Source organism: Passer domesticus, chromosome 1, assembly GCF_036417665.1.
Source record: "Passer domesticus isolate bPasDom1 chromosome 1, bPasDom1.hap1, whole genome shotgun sequence".
NCBI lineage: Eukaryota > Metazoa > Chordata > Aves > Passeriformes > Passeridae > Passer > Passer domesticus.
This window is the reverse complement of record NC_087474.1, coordinates 77,641,033-77,658,079: the sequence shown is the minus strand read 5'-3', so window position 1 is coordinate 77,658,079 and position 17,047 is coordinate 77,641,033. Positions and strand designations below refer to the sequence as shown.

The following is a 17,047-nucleotide window of genomic DNA, read 5'->3' as shown; positions in this document are numbered from 1 at the left end:
TTGAACAAGCAAGTAGAATCTTTGAGGTAAATCCCTTAAAAATCTTGACAATTAAAATCTTAATTTAGAAATAGAGTTCATAGTATGTACATACTATTTATCTATTATATAAATATATTTTTACATGTATAATTGAATTCCAGAACTTATACCTGCTATGTGTTCACATAATACTGGAAGCCATTTTCAATAGAGAAGATGAGCTTCATTTCTTGTTTTCAGCTAGATACTCCGATTGGTATTTTAATGGAAAATAAAATTTTACAAATTGTTTTAGTTTTATTTCCTACTAGTGGAAAAGGGGTGGGTTGCTTCTTGGTTTTGGGGGTGGGAGGATATTTAGTTTTTAAAGAAACAGCCGTTTACTATGTTTGGGAAATACTTAAATTTCCTCTCAAAACGATGGTACTTTAAAGGGTCAGAATAGCAAGAGAACATGATTACCTAATGCATACACATACAGTGACAGCATCTTTTGAAATCAAGTAACTAAGAGGAGTTACTCCAAATTAATTCTGTCTGTCAGAATCTGATAACTTTGGGGATCATCACGGTTTGTTTTTTAAAAATTGGGGATAATTAAGTGATAGAGTAAACAGCTTTTGATGTAGGTCTTTGTTAAAAATTTTCTCGATGTTTGGCCCTTGGATTGTTTCCACTTTGTTGCTCATCCATATGGGCACCAGGGACACTGCCCAGAGAGATGCAGAACAGATCACAAGTGATTGCAGACTGGGGACAACAGTGGAGAGTGTGGGAGCCTAGGTATCCATTTGATTTATATGCGAAGGGGAAATCTTCAGGTAATAGGGATGCGTCCTGTAGATTCACAGATGGCTATAACCCTGGTTTCAAAAGCAGCACTTTTTGCTTCTCCAGCTGGGTCCATGACTAAAGAAAAAAGACTGCTAGTGAGAAACTGAATTAATTTGAAAAAGTGGGGTGGGAGTGTGGGAGCCAGCAGTTTTGCACTTTGGTGTCAAAAACTTTAAATTCGGACTATCAGGGGATGGTGATAATAGCCTGCAGTAAAATGAAGGGACAGGGTGCTACCTGTGGGTTCAATGACAGCGTTAAGAATGCTGCAGGTAATTACAAAACTAGCTGGAAGTGTCTAACCTTACAGTCATGTGCTGTCTGAGAATCAAGTAAGAAACAGAACTCCACATGGAATTAGACAAACATACTACTGGAATAAAGTGGGCTAGCTCATGTACCTAGTATTTTGGGAAGGATAGCAAGAGGCCACCTGAAGAAGATCCCCAGAAGAGATGAACTTGACCTTCATGTGAAAGACAGCTGGAATAAATATATGGGCCCTGTTAATGGAGCAGGATGGTTGAGATGTTCTTCAGGAGTCTGGAATAGGTGACATTGCCATGACATGAGGAAGTGAACAAAATCTTCCTTAAGCAACTTGGAGAAGTTTCCAGAGAGCCGACCATGGTTTTTGTAGAAGACTTTAATGTCCATCATATTTACAAGGAGGGGTAGCAGTCCCAGGAGGCTTGTGAGGAGCTCTGGGAATGACTTCTAACACAGCTGCAGTGTGGGTCTTCAGGGGTGCTGCTCTTCTGAGTAGGACTCTTGCAGGCGAGGCAGGGGATGTGATAACCAGTGGCAGCCGTGGCTGTAGCAATTGTGAAATTCAAGATTCAAAGGGGTGTGGGGAAGGCAAGCAGGAGAGTACACACCTGGGATTGGAAAGCAGTCATATAGAAGACAATTCAGTGTTTGCAAAAGTTGACTGTTTAGTGCAAAGCATCTTCTGGGGTGTATCAGCAGCAATGTGTTAGGTAAAATATGGAGATAATTATTCTGCTTGGCATTGTTAAAGCTGCAGTTGAAGTGCTCTGCCCACCTATGGCCACTGCTATAAGAAAGATGTGAGAGCTGAGCCACAAACTCAGGAGAGTATAAACGTCTGTGGCTATACAGCTTGAATGAGTTAGGTGCTTTTAGAAAAGACAAAACATTTTTAACACTTTGTCTAGTGTCAGCTTAGGTATTTCATACTTCTGCTGAAAAAATTCCATCAGTTTGTGTCTTTGCATGTCAACAGTTTCAAGTAATTATCTCCTCTATCCAATGACATAAAAAGTGTTAATTAGTACTTTTGAATGAAATCTGGAGTTTTTTGCATATTAACTCCATTTATATTGGTTTATAAAATCCAAATCTTAGTGTTGAAGTTACAAGAGTGCTGTAAAACTCAACAGGAATAAATGCTCAATGGGTAGGGTGAATCCAGTTATGTTTTGAATCTAAGTATATCTTTAAATAAAGAAGTAGAAAAACTGTTTTGGTTACTTTTCTTTTTTTTCCCCAATTCAACATATGTAGTCTTAAAAATATTCTGGAATTGTATAAATATCATCCCATATAATTTGTGCTGTTTTTCTGGAAATGCAGCAGTGGTTTAGTTCTTGTCCTCTATATAACCTTAGCTATTGGAAATGGTGAATGTGCGGTGCACTGACATTTTGGTTAGCTTATGTCTGTTTTTTTCCTTGAAGGATATTCTTTTTAACAAATCAGTATAACATCCTTTTTACTAATTCTTTTAATCCTGGCAATATCCTGTTAAATAAAAATAAACTGTTTTGACATGTAGTGAGATCATCAGGTAACATGAAAAAGTGCTTAAAAGGAGAACTGTACAGATTTTCATTATTTTGAAAATGCTGCTGGTAAGTTCTTCACATATGCCCAAGTGGACCAATCCAGGTAATGAGTAATGTTTTTTCTGACCAGCAGATGGAATCAGAAAATTAGGCAAAATTTTGTGACATCATCAGTGTAAAAAGAAAAGTGCTTTTAAGTGTACCAGTGTGCTTTCTCTCCCAGCAGGTGGGGATATCCTTCTCATTGCCTGGGCTAAAATTTGGTTTATTCTCTTAATGTGTCTTTTTGTACCAGCTCTTATTTTAAAATGGGCAGAATATTGATGGAATTGTCTTATGTCTTAGTTTTCTACTTCCTTGATCCCTCTCCTCACAGAGTTGTAGTGCAGATTTTTGTTTTACTTTTTTTTGTATTATGGAGATAGCTTTGGCTGGCAGCTCAGAAGAATGACTTTAAGGATGAAAATCATGTGCTGTATTTGTATTTCTGAGCTTGTTCATGGTGGTGTTTTTATAGTTAATCAAGTAATATAACTACTGAGGTCATACTAATCATCATCAACCAAAAAAATTACATACAAATAATGAAAATTTATTCACAACATAAGGCTTCTCAATTAATTGCAGGTGCTTGCAAAAGATAAAGATGTGAAATCAAATTTTAACTTGGAAAAAATTAAGCAATATTTGGAAAATCAGATAAAAAAGAAAGCTACCATACCAACAGCAATGATGAGTTGGTGATTAATATTGCCCTATGAAGTGTTTTTCAAAAATATTTCAGCAGATTGCATATAAAAACCATACCTTCATAAAGCTTGGATCTGTTTAGCTTTTCTCTTGTTTTGCACTAATATTGTATTCAATTGGGAGCTGTATGTCCAAACCAACAAAAAATATTGAATTCATTCAGAAACAAAACAAAATAGAGAATCCCTCTATTTAGGGTTGAAACTAAAATACTGAAGTCTTTGGACTAAGAACCAAGTCATTGAAATAAACACTCATTAGCAATTACTTCGCCCCTAGTAGTTGTTCTGAAAGTGGCTTTATTTTCCAAGTAGTTTGTTCTGTTTATTTATTAGATGACCTTATTGTTTGAATGTCTCTGAGGTTTTGTTGTTTGTTTTCAGTTTTGATCAGCTCAAAACAGCTGTTGTGAATTTGAAGAAACAAGCCAATAAGAAAAATGAAGGGAGTCTAGCTTATGTCAAAGGAGGTCTCAGCACATTTTTTGAAGCACAAGATGCTCTGTCAGGTAAAGATGCTTTGCACTTACAAAGTACAGAATAAAGAAAATACCTTTATCCTGTGCATATAAGATTGAATTTAATACTAAAAATACTGTTTCTCTTAATGGTCTGTACTAAAACTATATAATGAGCCCAAAATCTGTGCTGTGTTGATCACAAGCTAGAACTGGCTAACTCATTGATGTGGTTTATTTGCAGAAGATGTCACTAGCTGTATTGATGTGGTTTATTTGTAAAAGATGTCACCAACTGTATCTTACAGGATGTAATGACATTTGATCAAATTGCCTAGACCACAAATGCAAGAAAGAGAAGTGTTAAACTGTAGTTAATATTAAGAGAGCTTGCAAACTTTAGCAACAGAAAAATTTTGATTTTATGATGCCTTATCCAATAGTCAAATGGTAATATTTATATGAATATCCAGACACTTGTTGCTTTGGGAAATCAGAGCCTTTCTGTTCTGCTTGCCATTGGGAGAATGCAGCACAGTAGTGAGATTATTGTAATTGTCATTTATATATTCATGTTTATTGTATATAGAAACACACAGACACACTTAAAGCATTAAAGGTCTCACAGGTCAAACCTCACTGTGGGCCACTGTAGTCCTGTCTAGGGAGGCTCTGGTCTGGGTGAGACAGCAACAGTGCTCAGGAAATCATCCCCAATAGGTTTGTCATTTACCGCTATGCTGGTTATCCATCCTGGTCATTGACCCCTTTGGCCAAAATCTAACAAGGTTCAATAACAAAAATATTAAAGAATTTAGCAGAAAATCTGAAGAATGTGGTGGTACTTATAAGAAAATATTCTAAGACCCATTACTTGGCATTGTTTCACCTTTTTATGCTGAGTTTTCATTAAATGCTAGGAAAAATAATAGGCTTTCCTTGTACTTCTTCTATCTTGGAAATACTGAAATCCTATTTTTCTTTTTTAAATTGTCTCAAGCATAATCCAAAATAGAGATTGAAACGTGGCTTGTTTTTCACAACCAAATTTCCTTTTCATAAGGAGTATCTCATACCTAAAAAACTGAGTTCTGTTTTCAAGAAATTGCTGCTATGGATAAAAGTAGTGCTAACAGTGTTACCTTGTAGGATTATTTTTTGGATCAGCACATACCTAGTAGGATTTGAAGAAAGACAAGCCATAAATGTTGTGAGGTTTTAGAAAAGCTGAGCACAACTGAGTAATTTCATTTTGTTCCACCTCTTAGTAGCATTTTGCCTTTGGAGACTGATTTCTGATAAATGAGGAGGTCAACAAGCAAGTAGTAATGTGAGAAATATTAATAAAATAATGGTAGGGAAAGCAACCTTGTTTATTTTACTAACTACTATAGTTTCAATTGAAAAAAAAAGTAAGCTGTAATATTGTTTTGCGTCTTTTACTTTTATCAGTGTTACTTTTACCTAAAATCAGGGTTTATCAGCGCAGTCATTTAGCTAAATTGTGAGCTTATATTTGGGATGATTCAAGAGGTTCTCGATGTCACTTTTTGTCTGTAACCAAAATGGATTGGCTTTGTCTTCCCCTCAGTGATCTCCCTGTAGTGCTCAAAAGGAAGCAGACTTTCAGTTTATACAGTGAATTAAAGTGATATAATGGAAGAAGGGCCTTGATGCTCTTGTAAAAGAAAATTATAGACTTAAAGCCTCACTCTTATAAATTCAAAACTGTAACACTGAAGTTCAAAGGCAGCATCAATATAATACTTAGTTTTTAAATTCTGAACCCAAATTCTTAATGAGGATGCAGTATGAGTCACAGCTCTCTTCTGTAGCATTTTAATAGACATTTCTCTGTTGAATGTTATCCTAAGTTCATGTGCAGAAGGGTTATTGATTCTTTTCAGTCAATAAACCCACTTTTTTATTGCATATGAATTTCAGTTTTGAATGCAGAACTACATATTTGCCTGTTTTTCCTCCTTATGCAGGATATTTTTGAGAGAGTGTATCTGAAAAATGGCATAACTTTTTAAAGACTTGAACTTGTGATAGGTGCAATCAACTGTTAAATTAGATGTTGCTTCCAGTAGCAAGAAGAAAAAAAAAGACTTATTTGGTGCCATCATCCAACCCTACTGCCAGATGTCAAAGTTTTTTCCAGAACATTTGATCACTACAGTTTTCTCAAATGAAAGATGCTGAGAATTAAAAGTAAGCATTATTAACATTGTTCTAGAGAAACAGCTCAGATTAAGATTTTAAAAAACCAACAACAGCAAACCACCAAACAAAAACCCCCAAGCAAACAACCCCCCCCATTAATTCTTCATTATGCAGCTATCAAATTCAAGCTTTTTAACAGAAGAATGTTAAATTGAAAATATAATCTGGCTAGACAGTGATTGTGCAAGATGATGTGATGGCACTTTTCTGCCCTTACACACCTAAGGGTGAATTTTTATGTCTTATTTTCTCCTTTAAAAAGTGCAGCTAGAATTTGTATGCATTTCAACAAAGCTGAAGTGAGTAGTAGTTTATATTTGAAAGCTGAACAATTGTTTCAGCACAAACTCTTAGGGATATAGCCATTGTTCTGCAAACTTTTATTATTTGATGTTGAGCATACAATTGTCACAGATGAAAAGTGACTGAAAGGAAACCCTTACTGAATACATTTCTTCTGTCTTCCAATATGATTTAAATTTTCTGAGTTAGTTCATTTTGTTTCGATTTTTTTTTTAACTCTCTTGCTTTAGGAAGATTTCTAAAATCCAATTTATTTTCTAAAGATAGGGTTTTTTGAGGGCAAAAATTTAGACTCTCAATATTCCCCTTCAGGTATCTTAGAACACATCTTGTAACCCCAGTGGTTGTGCTTCATAAACTGCAGGTCTGTTGCACTGTAGTTGTAGAACGGAGCTACTTGTGAGCAGTTATTTCTTTTAAGTCTCCCTGCATTAGTACAGGATAACTTTTCATAGGAGGATCACATTAGGAGGTATAACGCTTGCCCAGTTACTTCATACTCCTCTACAGCTTTTATACATGTTTTTTAAAACTCATATACATTTAACAATGTTTGTTGCAAATATATATTTACCTTGATTAAGGAAAGACTGAATTACTGATTATTGTGCAGCTTGTTTCATTAGTTAGGACCAGTAAGTTCTGTCTGATCTTCAGTGTACTATCAGACTCTATTACACATTTAAACGACTATTAATATTTTCATAAATAAGCAATGGAAAGCATAAAAAGCAGTCCTAAGATGTTTATTGTATTTTGTGATTTAGAGGCTGTTTGCTGAGAAAATAAGAGCTCAAATAGACCAGAACCCATCCTTGTTTGGCTTAATTTCTGGGAAAATAGAATAGCCTTATCAGATCCCCATGTCTCTCTGGCTGTTAGCTTGGCTGACAGTGACTCTGCAGAGGAGATGTTCAACAGGAAGTTTGTTTCGTCAGCTGAAGGGAGCTGTAAACTGAGCTGAGGGGAGCAGGGTTTATCTCAACTTGACCTACTTGTCAGTGTTGGGGAGTTCAGCTGGTTCATTTCCTGTAATTCTAAGTGCAACCTAGAATGTAGCATTCCTAAAAGGGTGGCTGTTTATGTGTTTGTAGTTCAGACGTATTTTACCGTCACAAGCAAATCAGGTCCCACACAGAAGTTGTTAGGAAAGTTAGCAAATTAATTTTCTTTCTGTATGTTTTGTTTTGTTTTGTTTTGTTTTCCTGAAATGCTCTTTGCAATGAACCTAAGGCTGCAGCTTTTTTCTTATTTAAATGACAGGAAAAAATAGGGAAATGACTACTTCAGTCGCTCACTTATACAAAAACATGTAAGTACGAAATCTCTATTGGCAGGTAAAGAAGATGCTGTAATGTCTTTAAAACACAGATATCATGAGCAAATTTGAGTTTTAGATTTGGCTCTCTAGTTTGCCATGGCTACAGTTTTTTTGCAGTTACAACTACAAACACATTTTTTATGATTTTCAGGAAGAAGTCTGTACAAAAGAAGCACTACTGGCTATTACAGCACTGTTCCTTTTTTCCCTTTCCTACTCCTGTTCAGATATGTGGCCTGTGGGAATACCTGCATGATAGGGACCTTGGACTATAGTTGGCCTTTTGTCTTCTACCTTTCTTAATACATAAGCTAGAATGGTGTGGCTGAAATAACCTGGCTGAAAAGATCCTAATCTGGCCAATACCTGGGGTTTTTTTATTTAGTTTTGGTTTTTTTCTTCCAGGAGACTATTTTTACAGTTCATTCCCTAAGGCTTATTGTAGTATGAGCATGTTAGTGATCCAGGATTGGATTCAGGCTGAATAAGTCTGTGCTGCTGCCATTATGTCTGTTAAATTCATTTTCTCCTAAAGTAAAACAAAAAATATCACCTGAGCTATATTCAATTCTGAATCAGACTGGGAAGTTGAGAAGCTAAAAACTGATGCTAGTCTGTAATAAATTTGTCCCTTCACTTCAAACTTTTGAGGAATTTTGTTGTATTTGAATTTAAAGAGGTTCTATAGAGCCAACCAGTTTTTCATTAGTGATTCTGTTTGCAAACTAGATTGATGAATAATTTTGAAATGGTTTTCTTTTTTCCAATTAAATGTTAGTGCATGACTGTTTTTGCTTGGTAATGTGGGATTGGGACGGTATACCAGGTTTTGCTGTTGTAACACTGCTGTTTTGTAACAAATCTAATTCACGCTTTTGCTTTATTTTGCTCTCATGTATATTTTTTCAAATAGTATGGATTTTTATAAGTCTATGAGTTTGATTAAATCCAATTCAAATATATGATTGCTGCCTGAATGTTGTGCAGGTGACTTGAAATGTCTGGAATTGCTCTATTTCTAATTCTCCGTGTGATGCATGTCTATTAATGTTCTCCTCCTCCTACTTCAAGTGATAGAATATTGTCTTTTCAGGGTGTGAACAGTCTGCTGTTACAGCTAGTGATTTTAAAGATGATAGTTTGTAGAGCATAAAAAAGAATAGGGCCATGGAAACAAGCTGGCAAGAATAAAAAAAATGAAGCTGCATGTATCAGATACATATCTGAGAGCATATTAGTCACTTCAGAGTAGCAGTTCCTCTGCATATGTGTGCCCCATAGCAGGTGCAAATGACATTATTTCAAGATAAGGATTATGATCATACCTCCATGTAGTCCTCATGAAGTAATAGCTGATGTACTCTCTGCTCATTGTCTAGCTTTCCAAGTGGGTCCTCCTATCTGAACACTTGAATCATCTTTGTGCTACCCTTACAGGCAGAAACTGAATGAGAAGGATAAGTACTATCATTGCTTCATATTTTTCCTTACATTTATAGGCCTCCTCAGCATTCAAAATGAAAAAAATAGATGTGCTAAATTAAGCATTCTAAAAATAGCCATGCTAAATAAAACTTAATTTAATTTTGCTTGTTGAAAACTTGTGTTCTGATCTTTCAGCACTAGATAACAAGAGGGACATTAAAATGAGAAATGTATTCTGAGAGAAAGATGACCTGACAAAGGGGTGCCATAAAGTATGTAAGTGGTGGTAGATAGTTTAGTCTTGGGTGAATGTTTCCTCTACATGCAGTTCTTATAGTCAATTTTTGTAGCAGACCAATTGTTACCTTAATGCAGTTTTATAAAAGCAGAAGTTATCACAATTGATAAAAGGCTCAAACTTTCCTTTGGTGCAGGTCCTAGCATGGTATGGTATAGGGAGTTGGGGTTTTTTGTCTCAAGCGAGAGAAAATTTTATTAGAAAACATGGGAAACAGCAGCAATTGTCACAGGTCATAGTGAAAATTCTCTGCCCAAATTCTGCTTTTATGCAGAACTCAAGTATCTTCTTCATCAGTTACTGTTTTAGAGATGTGAGCTGATTACCGGCAGAATTTCTCCAAAAGAATGTAGTTTTGACAGCTTATAGTTACTGTGTGGCTGTCATATTTTATGAACTTGGGTTTTTTTCAGGTAGGTTAACTCTTCTGTTTGAATTTGAAAAATAGTAAAGCATGTAGAAGGAGAAGTATGTTTTGCAATTGCAATTTTCAAACACCTAATTCCGCAATTGATTGCAAGTGTGCAAAAAAGTTACCTGTGATTAAATTTAATCCAGATTTATCCTGCAAGCCATAAAACCACCTTAATTTCATGCTACATTATTCCATTTTGATTTCCATACCACCTTTTAAATGCAACATTTAAAAGCTGCTTTTGTTTTTACTATTTTACCTTTCACAGATGCAGAAAGTTAGCGCCAGTAAAGAGAGAATAGCATTTTCTGTACTGTTTAATTCTGAAGTGTTCTGGCAAAGGCCTGGATCCAGTCCTGGAATTTTTAGTGCATCCATAGGCAGAATAATAAGCCACATTTTCCTGTCTCTTTCCAAGATATTTGCCCAGAAATATCAGACTTGCTCTAATATAAGTTCATCTGAGAACAAGTTGTCTGGTCTCATAATGTTTTTAGATTAAAATTGTTTAGCCTCCCTTCCTAGCACTGTGCTTCAATTACCTTAAAATATCTTGTTAAGGCTGTCCATTTTCTTCAATTTTTTCCACTGTGTTGGGTAAACAAGCTTGAAAAAGTAAATGCTAGAGAAACAAAACACAAAAATGCAACTTAAGACAATACTGCATTTAGTTCAATATTTTGTCATTTTTGCTAGGATTAATAATGTTAACCAAAACAAAGCTGAGTTTGCTATGCCAATACAAAAATATCTAGAATTCTCAAGGGGCACTGCAGGAATGACCAAACCAAACTAGACTTAAAACTATTAATGGACTAATGGCCAAAGGGAAAAAACTACTTTTTTTTTTTTTTTTTTTAGATTTTCATGTACTAATGTGTTAGGAGCTCCTTTCATGGCATGCTGTCTTTATTGTTTTCCTCTTTATATGCAGCCCTGCAGTCCTGTTAAATCCATTCAGAACAGTTTTTACCTTACATAGGGATATTCTCCTCATCAATGACCTTCTTATATTTTGCTAAAATTACAAAAAATTGTTAATCTTCCAATAAAGGAAACCAAAGGCATTTTTATTCATGCATTAAGCATGAACCCTGGCAATGTTCTAATGTGTTCTTGATTCCTCCATTCCTCCTTTGGTGCCAGGTTCTTAGTTACCACGTCAGATCTTCTTAAATACTTTTCTGAGTTGGCTTTGCGCTTCTTGTGTTTTTTCCCCTCCTGAGTTCTGCATCTGACTAAAAGGATGTGATTTATTTCAAGTACTTTTTTCTTTAACCGAGATTCTATGAAAATGAGTAAGATTTTCAGATGCCACATGCATTTCTAGCCATCCTTTAGTCAGAAAATGGTCTGTGTTGCTTTGAGCTGAGAGGCTGAGGAACTTTTGAGAATGCCACGCCTGGTGCCTCTCTCAAAATACATTTTAAAAATATCTAATGAGGAAATCAAGTGTGAAATTTGCAAATCAAAAGCTGCATGATCCTGGCAAGTGTGGTTTAATTTACTAGATTCATGGTCACCATAAATCTAACAAAAAACCCCATAGCCTTTCTTAAATTAAATAAGATTATTTTCAACACAAGTAGCAATGAATTAATTGCAGTTTATTTTAATACAAGGCCTGTATTATGGCTTATTTGCCAGATTAAACTTTGCATGTGTTCTCGTGTATTTAGTTGCAGTTGGAGGTTGTGAGTTTTGAACTTAGTTTATTCACTATTATTAATCAGTTTCTGCCTGCAGCTGTGAAGTTTGCAAGACTTTAAATACCCTGACTTAGCTAGGAAATGTGAACCCTTACTGGCAAAGATGATACAAAATACAATTAATTATCTGGCCTTAGTTGAAGCATCCAGATGTAGCCTTTCCTCATTTTTATTTACTGTATGCTTCTTACAGTAAAGCTCCTAAAAATAACAAACAGATTCTGCTAGGTTTCCAGCTGCTTTTCTAACTTGTATAGTTTGTGTCAGGTAAATCCAGGGTAACTGGCAGTTTAAGAAAAATCCCATCCATCCTTTACTTCAAGCCTTCAAAGACCTAAAATTGTCTCCTTACTCTTCTTATTGCAGCCAGTGATGAGTTGTGAGTAAGAAGTTGCATTTGAAGGTAATCCTAAGTACTGGTAGGGGGGAAAGAATTCCACCTTCCTTTCGCCGTATGCTCCTTTCCTTATACTGCAGTGCTGCCACAGAGACAAGCTCACTGATCAGTAAAGCAACATTTCTTCCTTGGTGAGTTAGTTTTGCACCAAATTATCTCACTGCAGCTGCCCTGCAGCTGTGTGATTGCTAGATCCAGCAAAAGGAAGCACTTTGGGTACAGGAGAACAGGGGTTGTCCCAAACAGTATCATCCCACTATTAAATGGATTTAGTGCTTTAAGAGAAAAAAATAACTTGAGTATCTCTACATTTCTTTCAAAGATGAGGTCTACTTTTCATGACTGCATATAGTTTGGCTTGTCTAAACTTTTAAATCAACGACTTTTTGTCTGGTATTCATGGAAGGAATATGCTCTTTCAAAATCATTTGATGCAGATGGAGTAAGCTCAGACTTTATTGGAAAACTTTTTTCACTGTGGAAACGTAAGACTTTTTTTTCTTTTGTAACTCAGCCTTGGAACACAATGAATGTGCTCTCTATTGCTAAATCTGAATATGATGTGTAAAAATAACTACAGTAAACAAAGTAGCTTAAACATGTAGAAGGAAATACAACAAATTTATTGTGTGAACACAGAGTAATTTAAGTAGGTTTAGACTTTAAAGAATGTCCTAAAATACCTTATTTCAGACAATGGTTCAAAAATGCCTTTTTCTTTACGCTCCTAGTTACATATGCTTAATATGCCTTTATCTGTACTCTGCAATGCTTTCTACATTTCTGAAACTCAACACCTTGGTTTATTGGGTTTTTTTTGCCCCGCTGACATACTTTTCTCTGTCTGAAAGTGTGTTTTGAATTGATTTAATAGGGGTTTCCAACATCAAAAATTTCAAACTAAGATTCTTGAATACTGGTTTCCAGGTTGCTATGCACAATAGCTACCAATGTGAAAAGAAATTTCTTTCTGCCTTCTAAAAGGAAGAGGAGGGAATAGCATATTGCTATTTTATGTTCTTTTCCAAACAAGATGAGAAAGAGAATTGCTTTGGGAAGGTGTATTTTAACTTTCAGCAACTGGTTAAAGATCATGATATTTTAATTTTACTATCATCATAATTTCTAAATAAGCTGCCTTCATAATAAGAAGCTACATTTTGAGACTTTTTGAAGGTTCTAGCATGTAGACAGTGCTATTCCAAAACTTCTGTACAAGAAAAAAACCCTCATTATGTTTTACCTTTTGTTGCCAGTATGTATGCTTTGATAGAGTTTAGATATTACAGTTCACTTTTGGACATGCTTAGGTGTGCCCCCTTCAGAAGCTATGTGATAATGCATTGGTCAGCAATTAATGGCAATTAATTGTTCCAAAATGCTAAATTTTAAAAACCTCCGAGGCAGTGTGTAACTTGGACTTTTATCCACATCTATTTTTAAAGTATCTTTCAAAAGTATGTTTCATAGAATGATTTCAAAATACGTAAATTAAAATCATTACAGCTTGATGTGATTCCCAATAGTACTTGCAACATTTGGCTTTAAAATATCTGTTTATGTTGTGGTTGCTGTTCTGATGAACTTGCTTTTTAGTATGTAAAGTTAATTGCACTACAATAATTGACTGCCTGTGATTGAAAATGATATATAGAACTGGAATCATGTCAGTAGAGCCACTAATGCCTTTGTTATAAAATTGTAGAAGTATTCTTGTTGGTAAGTGCTGTCCCCGTTGTACACAAAATATGTGCAACAGCTAACAACACACCATATTTTAAGATAGATCTCTGTCCTTAAAATGTGCAAGAATCTGTCAGTTTTAGTTCATTTCATATCTTAAGAAATATGGTGTCCTAATTAGATTCCCCCCCGCCTCTGATAACTTTAAGAACGAAAATAGAGTTGCTCTTGTATTTTCATGAAAGCAAGACTTCCTGTAATTCTTTGTGTAGGATCAAGGGATTGAAGGGTCAGATTTGGATGTTTGAGAATAATGTATTTTCCCTTCTTTTTTCTCTTTTTTTTTTTTAATTATTTTTTTTATCACACTGGCCTTACTCACCTGTCTCCTCTATTTCCCCCCAACGAAAATTCCTCTTTGAAAGAGGCTGGAGGCTGTAACGGGCCACCCTGTTTCAGGATCACTCCTTGGAGTATGACTGAGGCCCCAGGGTTCCTGTCCTTGTTCAGTTGTTAGCTTGCATCTACATGGCATGAACAAGTAGGGATGGCACTGGAGAGGAAACCAGTTGGCAATGGCATCTCTCTATGCATGGTATGGGCAGTTTATGGCAATATTTCAGACCTAGTTCAAATTTCACCCCGTGGATTGAATTCCAGATATCTCAGCACCTCAGGTGTAGTCTTGGGGTGCTTCTTCTAATGTTGTTTCACATTAAAAGAATCCAGCTGTGGAGCTCAGTTTGCTCTGCCATACAAACTGGAGCAGGATAAGCTGGAATAGTTGAAAAGCTGCTTTCAGAAGTTATCTTTGTTTTGAGCTAAAATACATCATTACTTGCTTTTTTCAAAGCACTGGGTATCACTGTTTTCAAGAGTAGCTTAGCTTCACTCCATTCTACTGAGAACAAGCGGAAAGCAGTAGGAGTTTTTTTTAAGCCTCAGATATATCTAAAGCAATAGGAGCTTATGGCTATTTGATAGAGCAGATTTTGCATGTTATCAGATTAAAAACCTGAAAGGAAAATAATATTTTATATGTGCTGCATATATACAGGAATAATACTTTAAAAGAGAGAATACTGGTTTGTGCTGGCTATGCTGAACAGTAGAAGAGGGAAGGAGGGCTGTGTGATAGAGGGGAAGTAGAAGAATGGACTATCTACACTACATTCAAAGTTTGTATTTTCAGAGTAAGATAGTGTCATTAGGCTGTGCTGGTAAGTCTCCCCCTCCCTGCAAAAGATATTAGAGTAAATTATAGTAAAATAATAAATTAGTGCTGACACTGTGCATTTCCACCTCCATTAGTAATACCACACAGAAATAAGAGTTCAGAATTTTGGCATTTTAGGACAGGAGAAAAATAGCATCTTAAAAAAAAATAAAGCATAATTTAAAAGAAAAATAAACTTCCCCTCTGTTTTCCTGTTGTTTTGAGCAAAATCACACAGAAAGATTGTGATAATGGTTAATGCTTCAAGAAACTTTTAAATTGTATTTTAGGAGTACCTTTTTATAGATGAAAAGAAGTGGTGGGGGAATGTTCCAGCACTTGATTTTGGCATCATCCAGATTCCCAGTGACTCCCTTTCTACCCTTAACTTATTGGTAATTTCTTTTTTGTGACATCAGTGACTTACAAAGCAGAAGTATTATATGCTTAAATGGTACTTTTCAAAATACAAATTTTAATTAATACCTGTACAAGATGGCTAATTTAGATTATAATAACTAATACATTATTCTGTCTGTATGTTTGTGGATTTTTTCCTTAAGCAATACTGTCTTGTTCAAGAAGATACAGGAAGTCTATGTCAAAGTAATGGTTAAAATTCTGCAGTGTCTGGCTCTAAGCCCTGTCTTCCACTAGGCTCTGCTGCCATGAAGCATGTTTGTATTTTTTTGTGTCTAAAGAGAAAAATAACACTTTATTTTTAATTTTAAAAATGTTTAAAAGTGTCACTTTGATGTAATGTGTTCCCACCTATTAAAATGTTCTGCATTTTAACTACACTCTTTATTCTAGCAATCCATCAAAAACTGGAAGCGGATGGAACGGAAAAAGTAGAAGGATCCATGACGCAAAAACTGGAGAATGTACTGAACAGTAAGTTTTGTCCTTCCAGCAGCAACTATTTATGGACTTTGGACTTTCTAACAGGCTTTAATATTTTCCCTGGAATACTGTAGAAAGTAGAAAACAGTCTCTCATCCCTTCCCTATTTGGTGATAGTGGTTCCAAGGTGTGATAATGCATCTTTTGAAATAAGTAGAAGTGGTTGCCATGACTTTTGTCAGTGTGTGTGATAACAAAGCAAATAAATATCAAAATAAAGATGTTCTAAAATGTTTACTTTAGACTAATTTTGGTTGGCTCACGATTTTGAGTGGATGAGGAAAACAGAGGAACTACATGGATACAAGTGTAGAAGGATGAGCTGAACTAAATACCAGGATTGTGAGATGTTCAAGTAAGGCAGAAAAAACCCCAGTTATAAGATATTTGCAGTAGCAAGGTCTATTGACAGGATATTTTCCACTTAGTGTGCTGGCATTTATACTATTGGGCATGAACATTCTTTCTAGAAACCATGAAAAGCAGTCAGTTTTATTTTTCTCTGTATTAGCTGTAAGGTTGTATTGAGAGAGATGGCTTAAATTTGCTGCAGTTTGGTATGTGTTTCATCAGATCAAAAAAGTTCCTTTTTTTTTTTTTTAATTCTGGGACTTCTGCCAAGATAATTTTACTTTGTTTCATTGTGATTTTTTTCACAGAGGAAGGGATGTTTCCCTTAGTGCTGTATCAATAAGCAGGAATGACATGCAGATAGCTGACTCAGTGTTGGAAAGTCTGACTGTGTTTTATGAAATCAAGAAAGTGACATGGAAGTTCACTGTTTTTCTTCTCTTGTATGAAGAAAGCAGTGACTGTATGTGTGTTTGTGTGGGGAGCACAAAGAAAGCAGGGGGTTTTGTGAACAGCTCTAGCCCTTTTCAGTAGGGATTCCTTGATGCTCAAAATAAAGGTGTAGTTTGAACATTGTTATTTCCTCATCTTGATGCCTGAAATGAAAAAAAACAAACTGCAAAAAAATTTTTAAATCACCAAAAAACACCACATAAAGCCTGACACCTCTATATAAAGACCGTAGAGTGTGTCTGTGTGCAGAATATTTGGTACATCTAGGTAGAAGAAAAAGAAGCATTTCTTGAAATTTTCCAGTGCAATCCTCAGTGCTCTGTATTTAGGCCATGTCATGCACCAAGCACAGATTCCTCGGAGAGCACTTTCCCTTGTACTAAATCCTGTAACATATTTTAAATAAAAAAGCAAAAATTTAGGTCTGTGTTGTTTTCTTATATACATTAATATAAGACAAATTTACCTATAATATATAATTACTGTTTCATTTGATAAATGAACTCTGTATGTAGA

The 17,047-nt window shown here is 35.4% G+C and overlaps 1 protein-coding gene across 6 annotated transcripts in view; it reads left to right on the top strand.

Moving 5' to 3' along the window:
* The window catches only part of EXOC2 (exocyst complex component 2), a 127,182-nt gene that overhangs the window by 30,687 nt on the left and 79,448 nt on the right, over positions 1-17,047 (top strand). For all 6 annotated transcript variants that reach the window (XM_064426149.1, XM_064426158.1, XM_064426179.1 and 3 more), the window contains 2 exons: positions 3,758-3,882; positions 15,638-15,718. In XM_064426149.1, the coding sequence (XP_064282219.1) occupies positions 3,758-3,882; positions 15,638-15,718 (206 nt within the window). The remainder of the gene's footprint in view (positions 1-3,757; positions 3,883-15,637; positions 15,719-17,047) is intronic.